Source organism: Coptis chinensis, chromosome 6, assembly GCF_015680905.1.
Source record: "Coptis chinensis isolate HL-2020 chromosome 6, ASM1568090v1, whole genome shotgun sequence".
Taxonomy (NCBI): domain Eukaryota; kingdom Viridiplantae; phylum Streptophyta; class Magnoliopsida; order Ranunculales; family Ranunculaceae; genus Coptis; species Coptis chinensis.
In genome coordinates, this window is record NC_141461.1 from 93,698,704 (window position 1) to 93,719,855 (window position 21,152).

Sequence of the window (21,152 nt, forward strand, 5' to 3'; positions counted from 1 at the left end):
ATACGATTTCCAACTCCTTCGGGTACATTCGAAGTCCGGAGACCGGTGACGACCAAAACAATCATAGAGGAACGATGAAGCGATTGGTGCATGAGACAGAGGAGGAAGGCCCCCACCGAGGGAAGAGGGCATAGCAATTACAGATCGGCTCGCGGTGAAAAAGGGGACCGGCGGAGGGTCAAAGACTTTAGATACAATTGAAGTGGTGAATATTGGAGAAGGAGAGGAAGAGAGGCTCATATCGGTAGGTTCCGATCTAACGGAGGAATGGAAAGACAGATTGATACGGTTCTTGTTGAAAAATAGGGATGTGTTTGCGTGGTCAATTGAGGATGTCACAGGTTTAGACCTGGAATTTGCGTGCCATAGGTTGCACATGAATGAAGATGCCAGCCGGTCCAAGGTGAAGTTCGAGGAGTATCGGGCGAAATGGAGCGGAGTATTCATGAAGAGGTGTTAAGGCTGAAGGGAGCAGGCATCATACGAGAAACCAAATTCACCGAGTGGCTGTCCAATGTGGTCGCGGTGCCCAAAAAGAATGGTAAAGTGCGTATGTGTGTCGACTTCACGGATGTGAATAGGGAGTGCCCGAAAGACAGCTACCCTATGCCACGGGTAGATGAGTTGGTAGACAGGACGGCAGGGTATAAAGTATTCTCTTTCATGGACGCGTCAATGGGATACAACCAGGTGGCGATGTATGGTCCGGATCAGGAGAAAACCGCGTTTGTGGTAGAAGGTGGCACCTATTGCTACAACAGGATGCCGTTTGGACTGAAGAATGCATGGGCCACGTTCAAAAGGCGGCGAAAAATGTCGAAAAGCAAGATTCGGAAAGGGATTGAGTTATACATAGATGATATGGTGGAAAAGAGCATGTCGGAGGAAGAGCATTTGGAGGGTTTGCGGGAGACTTTTGACATATTGCGGAAGTATAATTTGAAATTGAATCCCGAGAAATGCACATTCAGAGTAACTACTGGCAAGTTCTTGGGCTACATTGTGACCCACCGCGGCATAGAGGCTAATCCGGAACAGATAAGGGCTTTGATAGAAATGCCATCCCCGTAGAATGTGAAAGAGGTACAGCGACTGGTAGGAAGGGTGGCGGCGTTGAACAGGTTCATATCTAACTCATCTGACAAATGCAGACCGCTGTATAGGCTGTTGCGAAATACGACGGACTTCGCATGGACGGAGGAGTGCGAAGTGGCATTCCAAGTATTGAAGGGATATTTGAGCAGAGTGCCCTTGTTATCGCGGCCGGAGGAAGGGGAGAAGTTGTACCTATATCTAGGGGATTCGGAGTATGCGGTGAGCTCGGTGCTGATCCGTCTGGTAGATCGAGTGGAGAGTCCAGTGTATTTTCAGAGCAAAACACTGCTAGACGCAGAGACGAGGTATAGTAAAATCGAGAGGTATGCGCTGGCCCTGATCTTTTCGACTCTGAAGTTGAAGCCCTACTTCGAAGCCCATTCAGTCGTTGTAGTTACCAACCTACCCCTTAAGCATGCATTAAGGACAGAGAGTTCGGGAAGAATGTTGAAATGGGCGGTGATGCTTTCGGTCGTCTGAATCTGATATCAGACGCAGGGATCGCGGAGAAAGCGCGGAAGCGATGGCAGAATTCTTAGCGGAATTCCCTGCTGAGGATCCTAATTGGGGGGAGGAAATGATTATGGAACCAGAGAAAGACGGGGAACTAGGTGCGATGGACCCTTGGGATAAAAGGAATGGATGGAGGATATTCGCAGATGGGTCAGCCACAGATGAAAATAGCGGCATAGGGTGGTGCTTGTTCGCGCTGGGATAATAATAGGATAGAGTTGACGACAAAATTGGGATTTCGGGCGTCAAGCAATGAAGCGGAGTATGAGGCGTGATGATAGGGGGTTAGGGATGGTGAGGAGGTGGGGGTCCAGAGAGCGATAGTGTATTCGGACTCAAACCTCGTGGTATGCCAGGTTAACGGAGGCTTTGTAGCTAGATGTCCTAGGATGGCAAAGTATCTGGAAGTGGTGCGGGAAAAGGCCAAAAGGTTCGCAAAGATCCAGTTTGTACATCTGGGACGGGGGGAGAACAGACATGCCGATGCACTAGCATATGTGGCGGCGGCAATGCCGGGGTCAGAAGAGAGGACGATAAGGGTGGGGAGATTGGACCGACCGAGCACTGAAAAAGGGGCGGAGGCATGTCAGGTAGCCGAGGAAGAAGAGTGCTGGACCGATCCCATCAGGAATTTTTTGCGAGGGAAGGTGGTGACGGACAAGAAAGAGAAGAGAAGGTTGGAGCAGACAGCTCGAAGATACGTCTTGGTAGAAGGAGAGGTATACCGAAGGAATTTCAGTAGGCCATTATTGAAATGCTTGGGGGCTCGAGTAGCTAAGGAGGTATTAGCAGAACTACACGAAGGCGACTGTGGGAGCCATTCTGCAGGAAGAACGACGGCACACCGGTTGTTGACACAGGGATACTTTTGGCCACATATGAAAAAGGATGCAATGGACTTCGCACAGAGATGCCCCAAATGCCAGAGATTCTCACAGCGGATATTCGCACCTGCTGAACCCCTACACAACGTGTCAAGCCCATGGCCATTTTCCATGTGGGCAATGGATATAGTAGGACATTTGCCGCGGGTAAGCCGGCGGGGAGAAGATACGTCGGCCGGCAGCAACTATTTTCACTAAGTGGATTGAGGCCGTTCGATTCACAGCAGATCAAAGAGGCGCAAGTGATTAAGTTCCTATGGGGAGAACATCGTATGTAGATTCGAGGGTACCATATGCAATAATCGCCGACAACGGGACTCAGTTCCGCGGAGCAAAAGTGGCAGCATTTTTCTGGATATATCGGGTGAGGCGGGGTTTTCGGCTCCTTACAATCGAGGCAACGGACAGGTAGAAGCGCCCAACAAAATGATTATGAACAACTTGAAAAGGAAGTTGGAGGATAAAAAGGGTGCACGGGCGATGAGCTGAATCATGTCTTTGTGGGCATATAGAACCACCCGAGGACAAGTACCAAGGAGCGCATGCCGCCATGGCATCTGAGTCGAAGGCTGTAATCCGCCGGAGATGATCAGCGGCTGGGGGGGTGAACCAGGCGGTGGAAGATGGGTCTAATTGGCGTATATTGGCTGGAGACTTGAACTTGTTGGAGGAGAAAAGAGATGCATGGCGTATTGGCTAGAGGAATATCACCGAAAGGCTCGCGGCAGACAAGACGAACCGAAGGGGGCCCGACACTTCAAAGGTCGGGGAGTGGGTGCTGCGGGTGGTGACGCCGAAACAACAAAGGAGAGAAGGGCGGGAAGTTGGGTCCAACATGGGAAGGGCCGTACACCGTGGTAGAGGTTGGAGGGTCCGGAACCTACAAGTTGCAGACCTTGGAGGGGAAGTAGATAGAGAAACCATGGAACGTAAGACTGTTGAAAAATTTTTATCATTAAATGTAAACCCATCTTGAGCAATGTAAAGGGGGTCGGAGTGGAGGACCCCCGCTGAATGTAAAAATATAAAACCGCAGCACTTTTGTGAATGTAGGGAAGTTTGTTGTTCATGGTATCGTAGAAAGTAACGTAAGCCTTTTAGGCAAAGAAAAAATGCCTCATGTATTTCAGGGCAAAGAATTGTATAGGGACTATATGTATTGGGAAGGTGCCTCATTAGACGAAAGCCGGGAGGGTCCGGCGGGGGGGAGCCTCCCGGATCGGGGATGCTAGAGATACATGGGGCAAGAGAGCCCATCGAGGCGAAGTCTAAGAAAACCTGGGGAGAGGGGTGAGCCCTCCTCGGGTCAGAAAAGCTAGGAGTACATGGGGCAACGAGGGAGCCCCACTAGACGAAAATCTAGAGGGGTCCATGGGTGAAAGCCCTCCTCGGATCAGTGATGTTAGATATCTGAGGCAACGAGAGAGCCCCATTGAAGGCGGGGCCCGGAGCCGGGGAGTGGGATGAGCCCTCCTCGGATCAGGGAGTCTAGAGATACATGGGACAACGAGGGAGCCCCATCAGGCGGAAGTATGAGAGAGACCGAGGTGGGAGCGGGCCCTCGGATCCGAGGAGCCGGGGGATGCGTGGAGCAACGAAAAGAGCCCCATTAGGCGAAAATGTTGGGTCCGCGGGTGTGTTGAAGCTTCCCGATCCGGGGATGTTATAGATACATGGGACAGCGTGAGATAATCCCATCGGTAAAAGTCCGAAAGAGCGGGGGGTGGGGTGAGCCCTCCTTGGGTCAGAGAAGCTAGAAATACATGGGGCAACGAGGGAGCCCCAGTAGACGAAAATCTGGAAATGTCCCCGGAGCAGGGTGAGCCCTCTCCGAATCAGTGATGCTAGAGACACATAGGGCAATGAGAGAGCCCCTCAGGTAGAAGTCTGAGAAAGCCTGGGGAGAGGGGTGAGCCCTCCTAGGGACAGAAAAGCTAGGAGTACATGGGGGGCGAGGGAGCCACTGGGCAGACTGAAAAACTGGAAGGGTCCGCATGGCCGGGGAGCCCTCCTCGGATTAGTGATGTTAGAGATACCTGGGGCAACGAGAGAGCCCCATCAGACGGAAGGCTAAGAGAGCCTGGGGAGTGGGGTGAGCCCTCCACGGGTCAGAAAAGCTAGAGACGCTGGGGGCAGCGAGGGAGCCCCATCGGGCGAAAGTATGAGAGAGACCGCGGAGTGGGGCGAGCCCTCCGTGGATCCGAGGAGACAGGGATGCATGGGGCAACGAAAGAGCCCCATTAGAGGAAAGTCCGAGGTGTCCGCGGAGTGGGGTGAGCCCTCCACGGATCAGTGATGCTAGAGATGCTGGGGGCAACGAGATAGCCCCATCAGGTAAAAGTGTGAGAGATCCCGCGGAGGGGGGTAAGCCCTCCTCGGGTCGGCCCGAGGAGTCTGTTGAACCCGCTTCAGATTGGAGATGCAAGGGTGTCAGGGAGTAGCCCCAGCCAGTACCCAGCGCAGGAAGAGAGGGTAGCTATTGGGAGAACTCATAGGAGGTTTGGGAGAAGAATAGGATGAAGAAAAGAAACAGAATAATAGAGAAAGAAAAAGATGGAGAGTTGAACTAAGAAGAAGCATCAGTTGATAAAGAGACGGTAAAATAACAGACAGAGTTCCAGTTCAAGGCAGTATTACAATAACATAAAGAGTGGAAAAAAGTAAATACAACTAAGGGTAAAGACAGGTAAGCAAAAAGGTCATATTACAATACCAAAAATTTCTAAGGCAATTGGGGGATGGTAACTACAGCTGCAGGAGTTTCAGTAGGGAGGATAGCGGCATTCCCCCTGGAGTGGCAATCGGCGATCTCGGTGCCGGTCTTTGGAAGCGGCATCGGCGACCGGTGGCGATCTACTAGAGCCTCAGTAGGGCCAGGAGTGGGAATGTCAAGCTTTTCTGGGAGAAGACGACCTTCTTGAGTGAGACGGTCCATGGCTTCTTGTAGTTTCTTGGCCACCCTCTTGTCGGCCGTTTGAAAAGCGATCGCGGAGAATGTTCATGTCGGCCGAGGTTCTTTTTGGGACTCCGCAGCTAGGGTCTCTTGGTGTTGTTGTTTGAGGGCTTCCGGTGTATCCGATCTTGCCGGGGACGAAGAGGCCAGGTTTTCTTTGGTGATGGTTTAGGAGGGATTCCTTTGGCGACTAAGGCGATCGTTGACTTGATCCATGTACACGTTGGTGAGAATCTTCCGCGGTCCGTAGGTCATCTTGGGCACGCGGCTTGGCAAGGAGGCAGCCACCAAATCCGATTGAAGAGCGGGCGTTGCCCGCCGAGCCCGGGGACCATCCAACTCCCTCTCCATGGCGGCCGGTTTGGTTCGAAGCGTTGAAGGCCGCGGATCATGTAAGAGATATCCAGATTGACCTAAGACGCAAGGGAGGTTAAAAATAAAAAAATAAAAAATAAAAAAAAAAAAAAGGGAGAGACTCACCCTTCCCAATGGGTGTAGGCCGCGGTCTGGTCGAAGGTACCTCCATCTGCATAGGCAATGTCGGGGTAGATGAGAGTTGTAGAATAATGAGGATGCCACCGCGGCATTGTCGAGGAGCAGAATCATCGAGATTCACCCGACGGTTCGCGACCTTGAATCTGGGGACGGAATTCTTCGCAACAGGGGGGGGGCGGGGCATCAAAGGAAGCGGGTCGCGACACGGCTCTTTACCAAGCCGACGAGTGGGAGAGGAGGTAGAGGAGTGACGACGACGGGGATGGAGGCCGCTTCCCGCGGATGCGAGGGTCGGCGTGGATGGGGTGTCGCATCCTGCGAACGGAGGAGGTCCGCGGCTTTGAAGGTGGCTGTTCGGTGGGCACCTCCCGATGGAGGGATCTCACGACCTCATCATCCCCGAGTCGTTGTCAAAGAGCTACGCTTGTGAGCGTCCATGTTCTCGCCGGGGAGTTAGGTGAGGTGGCTGGTCGCCCCAGCGGGAGATAGCTTCGGAGGGAGGGGGGGAAATGAGGAGGGAGAGGAAGGCGGGGTGGGGATTGTTGAGGGTTCCACGGATGAAGTCTCTTCTTAGAAGGAGGGGAAGCGCGGGGTTTTCGTTCCTTGGGAGGCGGAGGGCGGAAAAAAGGACCTGACAAACCGTTGAAAGTGTTGAGAGCGGGAATGGGCAATAGGGGAGTTCGCGGTAGTGGGATGGATGCCTAGCGGTGTATTTTGAGCGGAGCCTGGCCGCTGGATATGTTCAAAGATTGGGCAGGAGGCGGCGGCCGTAAATGTGGGACTTGGAATCGGCCGCCAACCTCAGTAGGGCAAAAGCGAAGAAAGTTAGTAAGCGGGGAGAAAACACTGAGTATAGCGGAGAAGAGACCGGTACCGCGCAGCGGAAGGCGAGATGATTAAGAGTCGGTGAGGAGGAATGTCCGCATGAACAAAAGTTGCCGGAAACATAGATCGGATAGTGGTGCCATACTTTGTCTGGTGGTAAGCGTAAGGAAAGGAAAAGCTTTTTAGGGCTTAACGCGAAGGATTGATATCTATCTTGGCGTCTTTGGTACTAGTTTTGAGATAATAATGGGAATAGATGTCTCGGCTGGAAATCTTGGGATCGTGGGATTTGTTGTAGGAATTAGCGGCATGCGATTCGGCCGAAGTTACCTATACCTTGGAGGGGGAATGTTAAAGTGGTTGCGGACTTCCCGCCCAAGCGAGTAAGCGGAAGTAGGACCGGCAACTATTGACCCACCGTAATGACGGGAGCCCGGCCGGCAGGGGACCAGGTGAGGATAGTGGGTGATAGAAGGCACGTGTTCCAGTACGACGTCGGATAGGATACCATAAGCCGCTCTAAGGGCATTTAAATGAGGTCTACGAGATCTAGGGGGAGGCGGCAGTAAGGTAGTAGGACGATCGGAGGTGGAAGGCACGGCCGAAGTAGAAGGGGGAGTAGGTGAGGGCGTGCCCGTCGAATGGGAAGAGGTAGAGGCGCCGGATTCACGTCCCGACATCGAAAGAAGATGAGCAGGCGCAAAGGATCAATGGAGTTCACAAGAAAAAAAATGGAGTACTGTTCAATAAAAGGATGAAAAGAGGAGAAAGCGTACCTATCAACGAGAGAGGAAGTCAGGAAAAGCGACGGAGACAACCGTGTAGAAAGGGTGATGTAGAGCAGGCCACCAATGGAGGAGCTTGTGCGTCGGAGAATATGTGAAGGAGTGCGAAGAAGGAGAATAGGAAGAGTGGAGCAAGATCAAAGGGAAGAAAGTGAGGGAAGAAGAAGGGGAATGGGGTTTAAATAGGTCGGGGGTAAAATAGTAACTTCAACCGGCTAAGAAAACGGGCGTCGGAAAGGGTCCAAACCCAAAGTGCGATTAATAGATGCACGGGGAACCAAAGGGGGGGCGTCGGGAAGAGCGGCGTGATGAGTGCCTCTCCGTCGTCACACGCTGTCCAAAGAAGGACGAGGAAGCGAGAAAAAAGAGAGAGAAGGGGAAGAGTTCGACCTCGAGTCCAATGTGTGGACGCTGCGAGGGTCAAGAAGGGAATTTGTAGTGACCCATAATAGAGCCGTGGACCAAGTCAAAAAGAGGGGCGGGTGCAGTGGAATCAAACAACAGGGGGGGACAGCAGAATATGGACGCGGAACCCTAGAAGCGGGAATGTCGAGGTGGCGGTGAAGGGAAGCCGCTAGATGAAGGGGACGGATGGAGGGATCGAGGCGAGGTGAGAAAGTAGGGGCACCATGACGGCATTTGAAGCGATGGAACCCTAAGGTGAGGTCAGCGGGATGACGTCAAAAGGATTAATGAAGGACAACAGGGGCAAGATAAAGAAGGTGAGCGAGGGGGCATAGGAAGAAAGGACGGGAACCCTAAGGTGACAGGTGGGAAGATCGCGACCAAAGGATAAGGGGAAGGATCGACGGACAGAAAAAGAGGAGAGATGGTATAAAAAGAACAGTAGATAGGAAAGAAAAGGAGGAGAAGGAAAGAGGTGGAGAAAAAGAAAAGAAAAAAGGGAGATCATTAGAGAGGGGGATTTTAGGTTACAACAGCTTTCATGTGACATATATGGTTGGGTGTTACAACCATCAGATGCTTTACAATGCTTCCAACTAGCCTATGGTGCGCCTACTGAGAAGAAGACTACTCTTGTACTAGATTGTGATGTGTGTAATAATGAGTATTATTGTTGTCTTATTGAATATCCTAAGTGAGGCTATAGTGTATGTATCAATCTAATGATTATCGTATCTAATTGTTCCATTCTAATAAAATGTAAGTTGTAAACAGTATAAAATCCCAAAACCATATCATCACAAACAACAACCTATCTACATAACATAAAAAAGATGATCATAACAAAGGAATCATAAACTGGCAGTACAAATAGGGGTTCTTACATCAAATTCCAAAATAAAAAGCCAGCAGACCTGAACCGTGAGAAACAGACACAACACATTGACCTAAACCATGAGAAATAGAAAAATAGACACAACACTTCACCAGGCCTAAACCATGACAAATAATATAAAATACACTAAAACAAACATGAACACACCAGATTAAGTATAGTAGAAACAGAAGCACCTTTCACACCATGCACCACAACCTTGACCTCCACTGTGATACTTTTATCATCATCTTTAGGCTCTTTCTGCTTCTTCCCCACAACCTCTTTCTGCACACCTTTAGTCTTTGCCATAGTCTTAGTCTTCCTAGTCTTAGTGTACTTTTCCATGGAGCTTTCTTCATCTTCTCCACATAACCCAAATGTTTGAAGACTTTTTTAGTTGTACAGTTAGGGTGTGCATCTATGTACTCCCTGCAAAAAAAAATTCCTTGATCCCCAAAATTGCTATAACCTGGAGTACATAGTTCATAGGGTGACCTACCTTATCCACTTCCTTTCCTTTCCCCCTGACTGATCTCCTAGACATTTTGAAACTTCTACTAAACTTTGAGGTTTGAGTATTGACTGTCGAAGTAGTGTTGATCAGGCTGATGCCCAGACCTATGACAGTTGTAACAAATAAATGGTTCATCATCACCATTTCTTGAAGGGGGTTGATAGTTCTTGTTGTGAAAGGGCTTACTGTTCTTTTGGTTCTGGTTTGGTTTCATAATCTTCTTGTTAGGCTTTAGACTAGCCTGAACTTTATTCTTATTGCTAGAAACAATAAGAACTTCTTCTTTTTTATCTTATTTCTGGCCTCTTCCTCAATTCTAAGCCGGGTAATAAGGCTTTCCATAGAAAATTCCTTGAACTTGTGTCGCAGAGTATTTTTAAAATCTTTCCAAGCAGGTGGCAATTTATCAATCATCACTGCCACTTGAAATTGTTCATCCAATTTCATCCCTTCATATATAATTTCATGTACATGCAATTTTCTGCAACTCGTGAGACTGACTAATAACAGATGTATCGTCCACCATTTGATATTTCAGATAGCGACTTACACCATATTTTTTCGATCTAGCCTCTTCAGTATCATATTTTTTCTGAAGAGCATCCCAAACATCCTTAGCCGTATCAAAAGAAGAGTAGTAATCATACAAATCATCGGCTAAGGCATTAAGGATATAATTTTTGCACATAAAATCATTTTCAATCCATTTTTCTATTTCTCTAATATTCTCATCATAGGGAGGGCTTACCTTTACGGGCTTGGTCGAAGTACAAACATAAGCTACCTTTTTAGTAGCCAAGTAAAAGAAAGTCTTTTGCTTCCACAGCTTAAAATGTAAGCCTTCAAATTTGAAAGGCTTGTTGTTGTCAGTGTTACCATTTGATTTTTTTCTCAGAACCAGAATCCATAGCAGATGAAACGTCTTAAAATTGTTGTGGACAAGTTTGATATCACCTTGATCACCTGCAAAAAGGAGAAAAACAATAGAAATGCAAACCAAATTTTTTTGTTCTTGGGTTGAGTCGCGGACTAGGTAGCTCTCTTTAAAACGTTCCGCGGCTTTGCCTTCTCTTGTGCAAGCAATAACAGTCACGGTGTCCCCACAATAAAACAGCCCAGAATATAATTCACCTGTCTCGATCCTTCTTGCACGGAGAAAAGATCGGTAAACTACTACAATTCGATCACTTGCTCAAAAACAATATTCTAAAGAGGAAAAACTGAAAATACAAAACTCCATTGTTGTATTCCCCTCCTTTCTTCAACAAATTAATCATCCTTTTATAACCCATCAAAGAAATCAGTTATGAAATCATTTTCTAATCACCATTAAGAGAATAATTTATTTTTCACAATAAATTACCTCCAACGGCTAGTTTTACTAGTCAACAAAATTGGTTACAATTCTCAAGAATTAAATGTTTAAAGTATATTTTCCAAGAAACAAATATTTTTAATTATATTTAAAAACACCAACAGCTTGTCTAGATGAGGCTTCAAGTGGCATAACAATTACATCCATGTATTCTTGTTCTCCCCTTTACAAACATAAACATCAATATGGAATATTCCATTCATGGCATTAAGTCCTTTAGCTGTTAAACAACACCCACCATATTTACTTTTGAGAAAACAATCATCAAGACTAACTATAGGTCTACATCCATTCAACCACCCATCTATTGTTGACTTGAATGCAACAACGCCACCAATGAAAGACTTAGTTCCATCACTCACAAAATGCTTGGCAATGCTGCTACCTGGGTTTCTCTTTAGTATTTGCCTACACAACTCAGGGACTAATCTATAACCTTCTTCATAATTTTCATGTATTGCTTCAAACATCGGCCATCTACTCTTCCTAGCAGTCTAGTATGATATGCTTGATATTAGCTTTTTTTACTACGTTAGAGATTTGACTCTCTAATTTGATGCGAAAGCGAACTCAAAGTTCCTTACTCACGATCTTCGTTTCGTAAAGTTGGAATAAGGATTCGAACCAACCTAAAGTCTAGGACAACTACAAATTGGTTGTTACTCTTAGGGAACTAGTGAGTAAGTTTACTACTAATTCTGGGTTTCTTTCCTATACAAACATTAAAGAAAAAAAACATTAAGATTTGAAATCATGCAATTAATACAAAATACAATTTACTAAAGAAAAGGTGGAGAGCTAATCCTCCTCATGTGAAAATAACATTTAGTTGTTGATTTGAAAAGGTTCATTTGATTCTTCCTAAACTCATAGACAAGCCCTAATGGAAGAAAACTTGATCCCTAGCATGTATGGCTCATTAAAGAGTTCATACATGCTAGCAAGTGGAACCAAGCAATGACTTATCTCTAAGCTCATTACTTTGATTCCTAACTAGACACTACACCAACTATCATTTTGGGATAGGATGCAGGTCTAGTTGTTCTTCCTAACAACCTGCCAAGCCAACCACAAATATTCTCCCTCACATGAGATGGATTAACTCCCCAAAAGAAAAGTTAGCTCATGATCCTTGGGATGATGAATTACAAGCTAGAAGAACAAAAGAGAGAGAAAGAAGAAGAAGAAAACCAATTAAACTCACTTGCTTTTTTATTTTCTAGAAGAAAACTAAGGTTTCCTCCATTAAAACTATTACAAGCTTTCTTACAAAAACTAAAACTAAAAACTAAAAATAGCTAAGAAACTAAAATAATACAAGGTAAGGAAAATAAGTCAAGGGAGTAAATGGAGTGTCTCCCCCTTGTTTTGTTTTCTTCTCCATTTGAGAGACATCTCATTTCCTCCCATGTGAAACATCAAACCACATTTACTTTATTTTTATCCACCACATTAAAACAAAGTGACACCTTGCCTTTTTTTCACTATTAACACCTAATCTAATTAATTACATGCAAGGTGTCAATTTTGCACCAATAATTTATCATTTTTGTCTTGACATGCTCCATGATTGATGACTCATCCAATCTTGTGGGCCTGCATAGTGGGTCCTATATGTGGTAAGTCAGTGGTCCGGTCGGTCTTTGGGCAATTTTACAACTTCCCACCTATCGTAGAGTTCGCCATACGATTATCCGAGCAGCTCACTTGTCGCATTCGGAAGTCTGTTTCAAGAGGTAGGAGCTTCGGAAGTTTGATGCTTCTGTGCGGATTTGGAAGAGAATTCATATATATGTCGTTCCTCGTGCTTTATTGATGGTTTAAACCATATTTCCATGTTTACTGCGAATACCTGCAAAAGTATGAAAACATATTTATTTCATGATTATTAAACACATAGTTAACCAAATTTATATGTCTCAACGGGGTTTCATAATACACTTTTGGGTGCTTATCACACTACCCCCAAACATCACTTTGCTTGTCCTCAAACAAAGAAGAGACATTAAAACAGATAAGTGGCCAAAAATGTGTAGTCCTAACTAATTCTCATTTCAAGCGAGTCGCGGTTGCATTGACCATATGCAACAAGGCCTTAAACCACTAGGAATTCCCTAGTAGACGAGTTATAGCCTCGTGAGAGTTTTCGAGGAGAAGATACTCACAAACTTCATTTATACTACAACGACTCGGTGGATTTAAACTTCGTTTCCTAATTTAATCTCGGATATCCATACCTCTCCTTAGCAGGGAACGAGGATTGATTTCTTTGAAACTCAAGTTAATATGTATTCAATAATTAAAACATCTACATATGATCATGCGTGTAGTGAACTTTTCATTGAAATGTACTAGCAGGTTGTTTCTGAATCCTTTGGAGAGTGTACCTAAATGGGTTCTCACAGGTATGTGTCAAAACACAATTTCACTCAAAAATTTTCCACTCAGGTTTTGTTAACTCCAGTGTGCAGTGGGCACACGTTTCCTCACATCTCAATGATAGTCAGAGGAGCCGATGTCGATTAATCACGTCTACTACTTATTATCACACCACCCTACTCCTAATTGAGCTAGAGGTCTTTATTAGGTATTGTGGGGCTTAGGTGATAGTGTACAAGAAAATGGAAATGGATAATTAAAATTTACAAGTATGAGAGAATATGGTCTTCATATATTTACACTAGAGAAATCTTTGTTTTCTTTCTTTCTTCTCACTGAGTTTTCCAACCTTGTTCTTAAACTTCTAATGGTATTTGTTTTTTTTTTTTTTTTTAACTGGCTTAAGAACATGATTCTATTTTTCTTTCCTGAAGCAAATAACTGACTTTTATTTGGGACAAGTCTTTCTCTTTATTCTTTCCACATTTCATCCTATTTCTCATACTCATCACTTAGGTAGGTTCTTTTATTTGGTTTAATAGATGGGTAAGGAATTTTTTTGGTGAAAGTGAAAGGTTTGATGAAAGGTTCAGTGGAGTGACTAGCGGTAAAATTTGTAACAAGTAAGAATTTTTAGCTATGTCGATCCAAAGATGGCCTAAATTCTCACCTAGGGTTCGGGTGGTGATCAAGTAAAGTAGATCGTGATTTTCTCTAATCGGAAAACTACTCCTCGTGTCATCACACACAAATCACTCATGTCAAGGTTTTGGTTAGATTCTCACGGGATTTATAGTTTAAGTAACTAACCGTTGGTTCCAGAAACTTCTTGCTATGTACAATCGATGATACTCGGTACATGAATGTTCATGAAAAGATCTATAAACTATTGCATACATATTATCTTAAGTTTTCTTAAAACAACTCCTAATTAGGATACTAATGTGAGATTTCTAGACAATTTTCATCATTGAAAAGGAAACAAGACTTTGTCACTAAGTACAATTATTATCATGAAAAATAAAACTATATCAAGGTTACAATTTGCCTAATATTTGCTCTGAGGGGTTAAAGCATCCCCAATGAGAATGATGATTAGTCCTCAAAGTATCAATAATTAAAGAGAGAAAGTACCGAGAACCATGAGCAAAATTAGGGCTAGATTCTTTGGAGCGAAAGGTTGGAGAACATAATATATTATTCAGAAAGAACAAGAAAATGTTCAATAGCACACTAAACATAACACACGAAATAAAAAACAATAGCATACGAAACATGAAAAATAATAGCACACCAAACATAAGGTTTAGCTAGATATATGTACAATGGCAAACTCAAGTTTACCATCCAGCAGGATGTGAAGTTCTGGCGTCCTCTTGAAGGAAATGCATTTCCTTAGCATCGCTACTAAAAGATAATAGTCGCCAAATTTCTGCCCATTCTTCGTTTCGGCTTTCCTCAAATGTGTCTTCATAGTTTCATCTTCGGGTAACAACGAACATGCCTCAGTACCGAAGCGGGACGCTTCCATTGCCTAAACCTCAATGAGCGAATGATTACGTTTCTTTGGGCACATAGAATCTACCTTGACCGATCATGAAAAGTAGCGCAAACCGTGGAAAATGTGTCTTCATGATTAAAAGCGGTGACCGGTAAGAGTATATCCGATCCACGAAAAGTGCGAGCTTCGTTTTAGGTTGGAGATAACACAACCTATGATGTTAAATAATGTATGACCTTGAGCTAGGGCACGAATACAATATACGCGAACCTCATTGGCGGTAGAAAAATGCCAATCTCCCATAATGTTCGAAGGAGTACAAATAACATCGCGGATCCCCATGTTCATGGTCATGCTTGCCAAGGGAATGGTGGCGCCACGCCATGCCACATGGCCATTTCCTTCTCATTTAATCTCAAGACCATCACCGTAAGTTTCGCGTAAACGCTTGCCCTTTGAAAGGAGCGGTAAGAATTATGATAGATGTAATGCCATGATGCAACAGGTTCGTGAAATGGAAGATCCAAAGTTAGTGCAAGTTGTTGTTCAGAAAAGATATGAGGTGTGTCACCAACTTGGATTGTGAACCGTCTAAGTAGAAACCATGCGCATGGTTGAAAGCTGGTGTGTCTTCCATATTAGCATAAAAGTATACAGCCAAACTCGGAGAATAAGTTTGGTCAGGTTGAAGAATTAGGGAAAACCATCTGATGTTTGTAATTTAGTCACGGGAGAGATGGCCATAGAATCCATCATAGACTGAAAAGATTGCTCAGGAATGAGTTTGGGAGGTACCATGTTTGATGAAGATGCCATAGCGGATGAAGTAAAGAAATAGGTAACGACAAAGGCAAACTGGATGGATAAATGAGTATGTAAGATAATAGACCCTCCTATAAGCACATGTTAAATTATATTAGTCACACCGCAAATGATGACAATCCTATTAAGCATTTCATACAAAAGAAGACACAAAAGTAAGACAAAATTCATAATACAACGAAAAATGTAATAACATATACAAGTATTTATTTATTGACTTAGTAATATTAGAAAATTATGGATTGTTATGTTGATCTTGGAGACGCATATCGTGCACCAGACTGTTTAGTTCTTCCATTTGTTGGCCGAGTTGCATCTGAATGTCCCCCTTGGGCGGAGAGTCTGAGTTTGATTTTCCATTAGGAGGCGTGATTTTGCAAGGATCGAGAATGAATTTCCAAGATCTCCTCTGTTCAACATCATGCGTTGCTTGGCGATCTTGGAAATCTGAAGAGTTGTGATGATGATATTCGACGGCGTGTAGTTCCCTCAAACCCCGATGAAGAAGTTTAATGCCTTCCATGGGATTAATAATGTTGACATGGCATTTTCATCAAATAAATGGTCAGAATTTGAGCTTGGGTCGATTACGTTCCTCTATCAGTATCGGGGAGTCAAAAACCACGGAGTAATCTGTTTGGAGTACTTTTATTTGTGCTCTTTGAAGGGGTGTCTCACGGAGAAATTCTTTGGATAACCCCCAACGCATCATAATCTAGCGTTACTAAAGTGGGTAGAAGTCTTGACCTTCTTGTTTTCTTGGTAATTACGTTCGAGGTGTTGGATTAGACAAAAGTCATCTCTTTGAGTCTGCAAAATCCAAAGTAGGTGAAGTTGAGGCTTTGTGACTTTCGATTGGTGTGATGTACCTACCACATTGTGTCCCAACCCGATTGGAGCACAACATGTTGATTCTATTTCAAAAGCGTTGAAGAACAATGTGATGTGTATTTCCGACTTCGTCATGAGATCTGGTAGCTCGTAGTAAAGTTTTGGCGGAATCAAATAATGACTCTTGAAAAAGGGACCCACAGGTATTTTGGGATTTGAAGTATGTCGGAGATCATTTCCTTAGTCAATTCGAACATTGTCCATAGGCATTGAAGTAGAATTTTCCATTTTCAGATCCGCTAAATTGGTAGAACATCAAAACCAATTCTCGGGGAATAACCATTTCTTGAATGATATAGAAGAGTCCATCCATCCGACGTATGATTTGGTGTCAAAATAAAGAGAAAACCGGCCATCTTCAAAAAGTTTTCGGTAGTCTTTCTCTGCCGTTATTTTTTGTGGTTGATCCATTGGTAGTATTGCGAGGGAAGGATAGGAAAATTGTTTGAATAAGAATGGCTAAAAAAGAAGAGATTTATAGCCAATCTATGAGTCCTGTACCAATCACGGAGTCAAGTGTAGTTAATGACCCATGTGATTATGAACAACATCATAGGGGATCTACTGATGAAGTCTTTGTCATGTCGGATATCCAAATACAATTAATGAGATGGTTTAATGTTAGAAAATACGGAGGAAAGTTTCACAGGGTAGTTAGACTTACACGTAATTTCAGAAATGATGATCATAACTCAGTAATAGAATATGGATAGAATAATCGAGCTGCATGTGTGACAAGTGTTATCGCATTACCTTGTAGCGTCTTGCGATTTTCTCTGAACACCATGTGTATCCATTAATTATTTTGGTGAGTTTTGGATGGCCTTTCTTTGTTATGGTTTGTTTATTTATTTACTTATTATTATTTTTTTATTTTTTATTTTTTTTTTTTTTTTTTTTTAGAGAGGAAAAGACAACTAATATACACAAATATTTAATCTGGAACTTCTCCATTTAATCGTAACCCATTACAAATGTGTGAGAATTATTTAACACACCATACTAATATACAAAATGAAAATCAGAAAAAGAGAGCGGTTACATAGATCTAGATGTTACGGATCATGTTATGCATGAGTGACAAGAGAATAATGATAAACACTTTGTTATCACGAATCTTGTGATAGGCCATTAAAGCGTTGCTCCTTTTCCCATCGCTCTATTTGATTCATTATGTTCAAGAAATTGAGAATTTGTGAAAAAGAATTTGTGAAGAGGGAGAGAAGGGAATGAGTGAAAGTGGAAAAGGAGAGTTGTATTTATAACTTGATTTCGACCGTTGGAATCGATCGTTTTTGGTTCGACCGTTGGGCTTTGAGAGTAGGCCCAATGCATCAAGGGACAACTAATATAGTAGGAATCCATTATTTTGGGTTAGGTCCAATATTTTTGCCCAAGCCCAAATGATTTCCATAAATTCCCCTTATGTCCCGAATTGTTTCGAAATTTCAAACTTGGAATTTCGATTCGGTTTAACTCCAAATTGAACCAATAAGATATCAAAACGATCGGCATTAAAAATTCCATCCACTGGAATATGACATAATCACATTCAAACTCAATTTTTTTTATTTTTTATTTATTTATTTATTTACACTTTTATATACAAATGTACAAGACGAAAGGAACGTGTCAACAACACCGGAAATCCAAATAAAACAACACATCACAACAGCTGAACTCAGGCAACTTTCATGTCGGCTCTGGGGCGAACTCAATCCTGCCAGACTGTGGCTTAACCTTTATGTTATAGGGGCCTAGGGCTCAGGACGGTACCATCCCTAACCAATGTGCAATGGTCTAGTAATAATATTACCCTTAGTACATATGGTATAGCCTCAAACGCCCCTTGATATAGTCACATAGAAAACTGATCAGGGTTGGCCTGGTGGAATCCATTGCCCGCACGAACTAGGAAATGTCCGATGTTGCATATCACGACTTTCTTTAGGCACCATGCTTGATGCTAAGGGAAAAACGAGTATATACATGTTGAGTCTTTTAACGTCAAATCCTCAAGACGAATGTGAGTCTTTTAACGTCAGATCCTCAAGATGAATGTGAGTCTTTTAACGTCAGATACTCAAGACGAATAGGAGTCTTTTAACGTCATATCCTCAAGACGAATATGAGTCGTTTAACGTCAGATCCTCAAGACGAATCCCAACCTGTGGGAACAACGGGACGATGACGAAGTTTATCTGAGCGAGCTGGGTGGAACAATAATATACCTTATACCGGCTCATCTCGGATAGAAGATCAAGACCTGGACAGAAAGGAGTTTGACAGTTCATACACCATCCTTTTCGCCTGTCGCTTTCGAGCAAAAGTACTACGACCATTACCTATTCGAGATGGGTGAGATTTGGACCAAATGATGAGTTGGAGATCGCGAGGAAGAGAATAGAAAAGGGAGGAGAAAGAAGGAGTTGAAATTTTTGGTACCCATTGTTTTTCAGGAGGCACGTTTGCTCGATTATCAGAAGACATTTATACTCAGTTCTGAAGTAGAGTTTTTGTTGACTATGGTTCCGGTGCTTGCAACCACACACTCTAGGGATTTAAAGAAAATAGAAGAGGACCGGCTACCCAAATGGCGTACTTTCTCTATTTAAACACATGGAAAGAAGTACACCATCGAATCTATTAGTCTATGTAGACTGGGTCATTGAGAAGAGTCTCTTCGACATCTGGAGAGCGCAACTCATGATAATGTTTAAGGCATTGGCCATTTACTTGAAATTATTTGTCATCATTTACGTTTTCAAAGAAATAGCCCCATAAGGGGTGGCAAGAGGCTGTGAAAGGACCGGACCATCGAAGTCTTTAATTTTTTCTGGAAAATGTGTAATCTTGATTTGTACAACAAAACTTTTTGACCCACTTTGAATTCTTTTCTCAATATGTGCTTGTCATGCACTCTTTTCATGTTGGCTTTATAAGATTTGAGAGATCATAGGCATCACTCCAAATTTCCTCAAGCTCATTTAAGCTGCAATTTTCTCTTGGCGCTGCGGCGTTAGTATTATAATTGAGGCTTTTGATGGCCCATAGAGCCGCGGTGCTCAAGTTCAACCGGCGAGATGACAAGGTTTTCCAAAAGCGAGGTGATAAGGAGACATCTATAGGTGTGTCTTAAAAGTCTGTTACGTATGCCCACAAGGCATTAGATAATCGTAGAGACCGATCTTTTCTAGATGGATTGACAGTTTTTCCAAAATGGATTTGATCTCTCTATTAGAGACTTCTACTTGACCCTTTGGTTTGAGGATGATCTGGAGTTGCCACTTTGTCGCGTGACTCCATATTTCTTTACTAATGATTCAAAATTTTATTGCAGAAATGTTTTCCCCATCACTAATTATAGCTTTTTGAAACACCAAATCGAGAGAAAATATTTTCTTTTCTGAACAAAGCGACTATTTTATGATCGTTAACCACGACATGCCAATGCCTCAATCCATTTTGACACATAGTCAACTGCTACTAGTATGTATAGGAAGCCATGTGAATTTGGAAATGGACCCATGAAGTCGATGCCCCATACATCAAAGATTTCCACAATTAAAATGGGATTTAAGGGCATCATATTGCGTTGAGTAATGAGTCCTAGCTGTTGGCAGTGATTGCATGCTTTGCAATGTTCATGTGCATCTTTAAACAGTGTTGGCCAATAGAATCCACATTGTAGGACCTTGGCCGCAGTTTTCTTACCACTAAAATGACCACCACAAGATTGTTCATGACAGAAGGATAACACATCATTGTGTTCCCAATCGGGGATGCAACGGCGGATTAGTTGGTCGGAACAATACTTGAAGAGGTAGGGATCATCGAAATAAAATTTCCACGTGGATAAGAACTTTTCCGGTCATTCTGAGACCAAGATGAAGGGACTTCTTCGGTAACTAAGTAATTTACTATGTCGGTATTACCAAGGAGGCGAAAAAATAGAGTACAAGTGTTCATCACGGAAAAGAATCACGGATAGGTTACGTATCGGTATTAACATCAGCGACAAGTCGTGATAAATGGTCCGCAACCACATTTTCGCAACCTTTTTATCTCTAATTTCTAAAGTAAACTCTTGCAAAAGGAGAATCCATCGGATCAACCTTTGTTTTGCATCTTTTTTAAGCTAATAGATAACAAAGTGCGCATGGTCGGTGTAGACAATAGTTGGAGACCCCACTAGGTAAGGACGAAACTTATCCAAAGCATATACAACGGGAGAAACTCTTTCTCGGTGGTGGTGGTATAGTTACATTGAGCTTCATTAAGGGTTTTACTCGCATAGTAAATGACAAGCTGGCTTATCTTCTTGGCGTTGCCCTAGTATAGCTCAATAGCATAGTAATTTCGCGTCACACATTAATTCAAAAGGTTTAGACCAATCGGTGGTTGAATTATGGGGCGGTAGTTAATGCATTTTTAAAATTTCAAAGGCTTGTTTGCAATTGAAACTGAAATAAAAACAAAGCATCTTTAAGCGAGGGGAGATTGGTTAAAGGTCGGGCAACCTTTGAGAAATCTTGAATAAATCTCCTATAGAAACTGCGTGTCCTAAAAAATGCGAATGTCTCGAACTGATTTTGGTATAGGAAGTGAAGCAATTTTTTCTATCTTAGCTTTGTCGACTTCAATTCCGTCCTTTGAAACGATATGTCCCAAAACTATTCCTTTTGTCACCATGAAATGACATTTTTCCCAATTAAGAACAAGGTTTTTCTCTTCTGGCGTGTAAAGACTTTTTCAAGATTTGATAGACAACTATCGAAAGAATCTCCATATATGGAGAAGTCGTCCATGAACACTTCCATAAAACGTTCAACCATATC

At 43.3% G+C, this 21,152-nt stretch overlaps 1 protein-coding gene across 1 annotated transcript; it reads left to right on the top strand.

Moving 5' to 3' along the window:
• The first annotated feature begins 429 nt into the window (after positions 1–429).
• On the top strand, positions 430–2,690 carry LOC147495556 (uncharacterized). Its single transcript, XM_086568407.1, has 3 exons — positions 430–972; positions 1,164–1,400; positions 1,965–2,690. The coding sequence occupies exons 1-3, from the start codon at positions 430–432 to the stop codon at positions 2,688–2,690; spliced, it is 1,506 nt and encodes a 501-aa protein (XP_086424533.1).
• Positions 2,691–21,152: the final 18,462 nt, after the last annotated feature.

Excerpts from the sequence above, each read along its gene's own strand:
- LOC147495556 (XM_086568407.1), top strand. The coding sequence starts at position 430 with ATGGAGCGGAGTATTCATGAAGAGGTGTTAAGGCTGAAGGGAGCAGGC. Across the intron at positions 973-1,163 it reads CCGAGAAATGCACATTCAGA|GCTGTTGCGAAATACGACGG; the intron begins GTAACTACTGGC and ends ACCGCTGTATAG. Across the intron at positions 1,401-1,964 it reads CTGCTAGACGCAGAGACGAG|GTTAACGGAGGCTTTGTAGC; the intron begins GTATAGTAAAAT and ends GTGGTATGCCAG.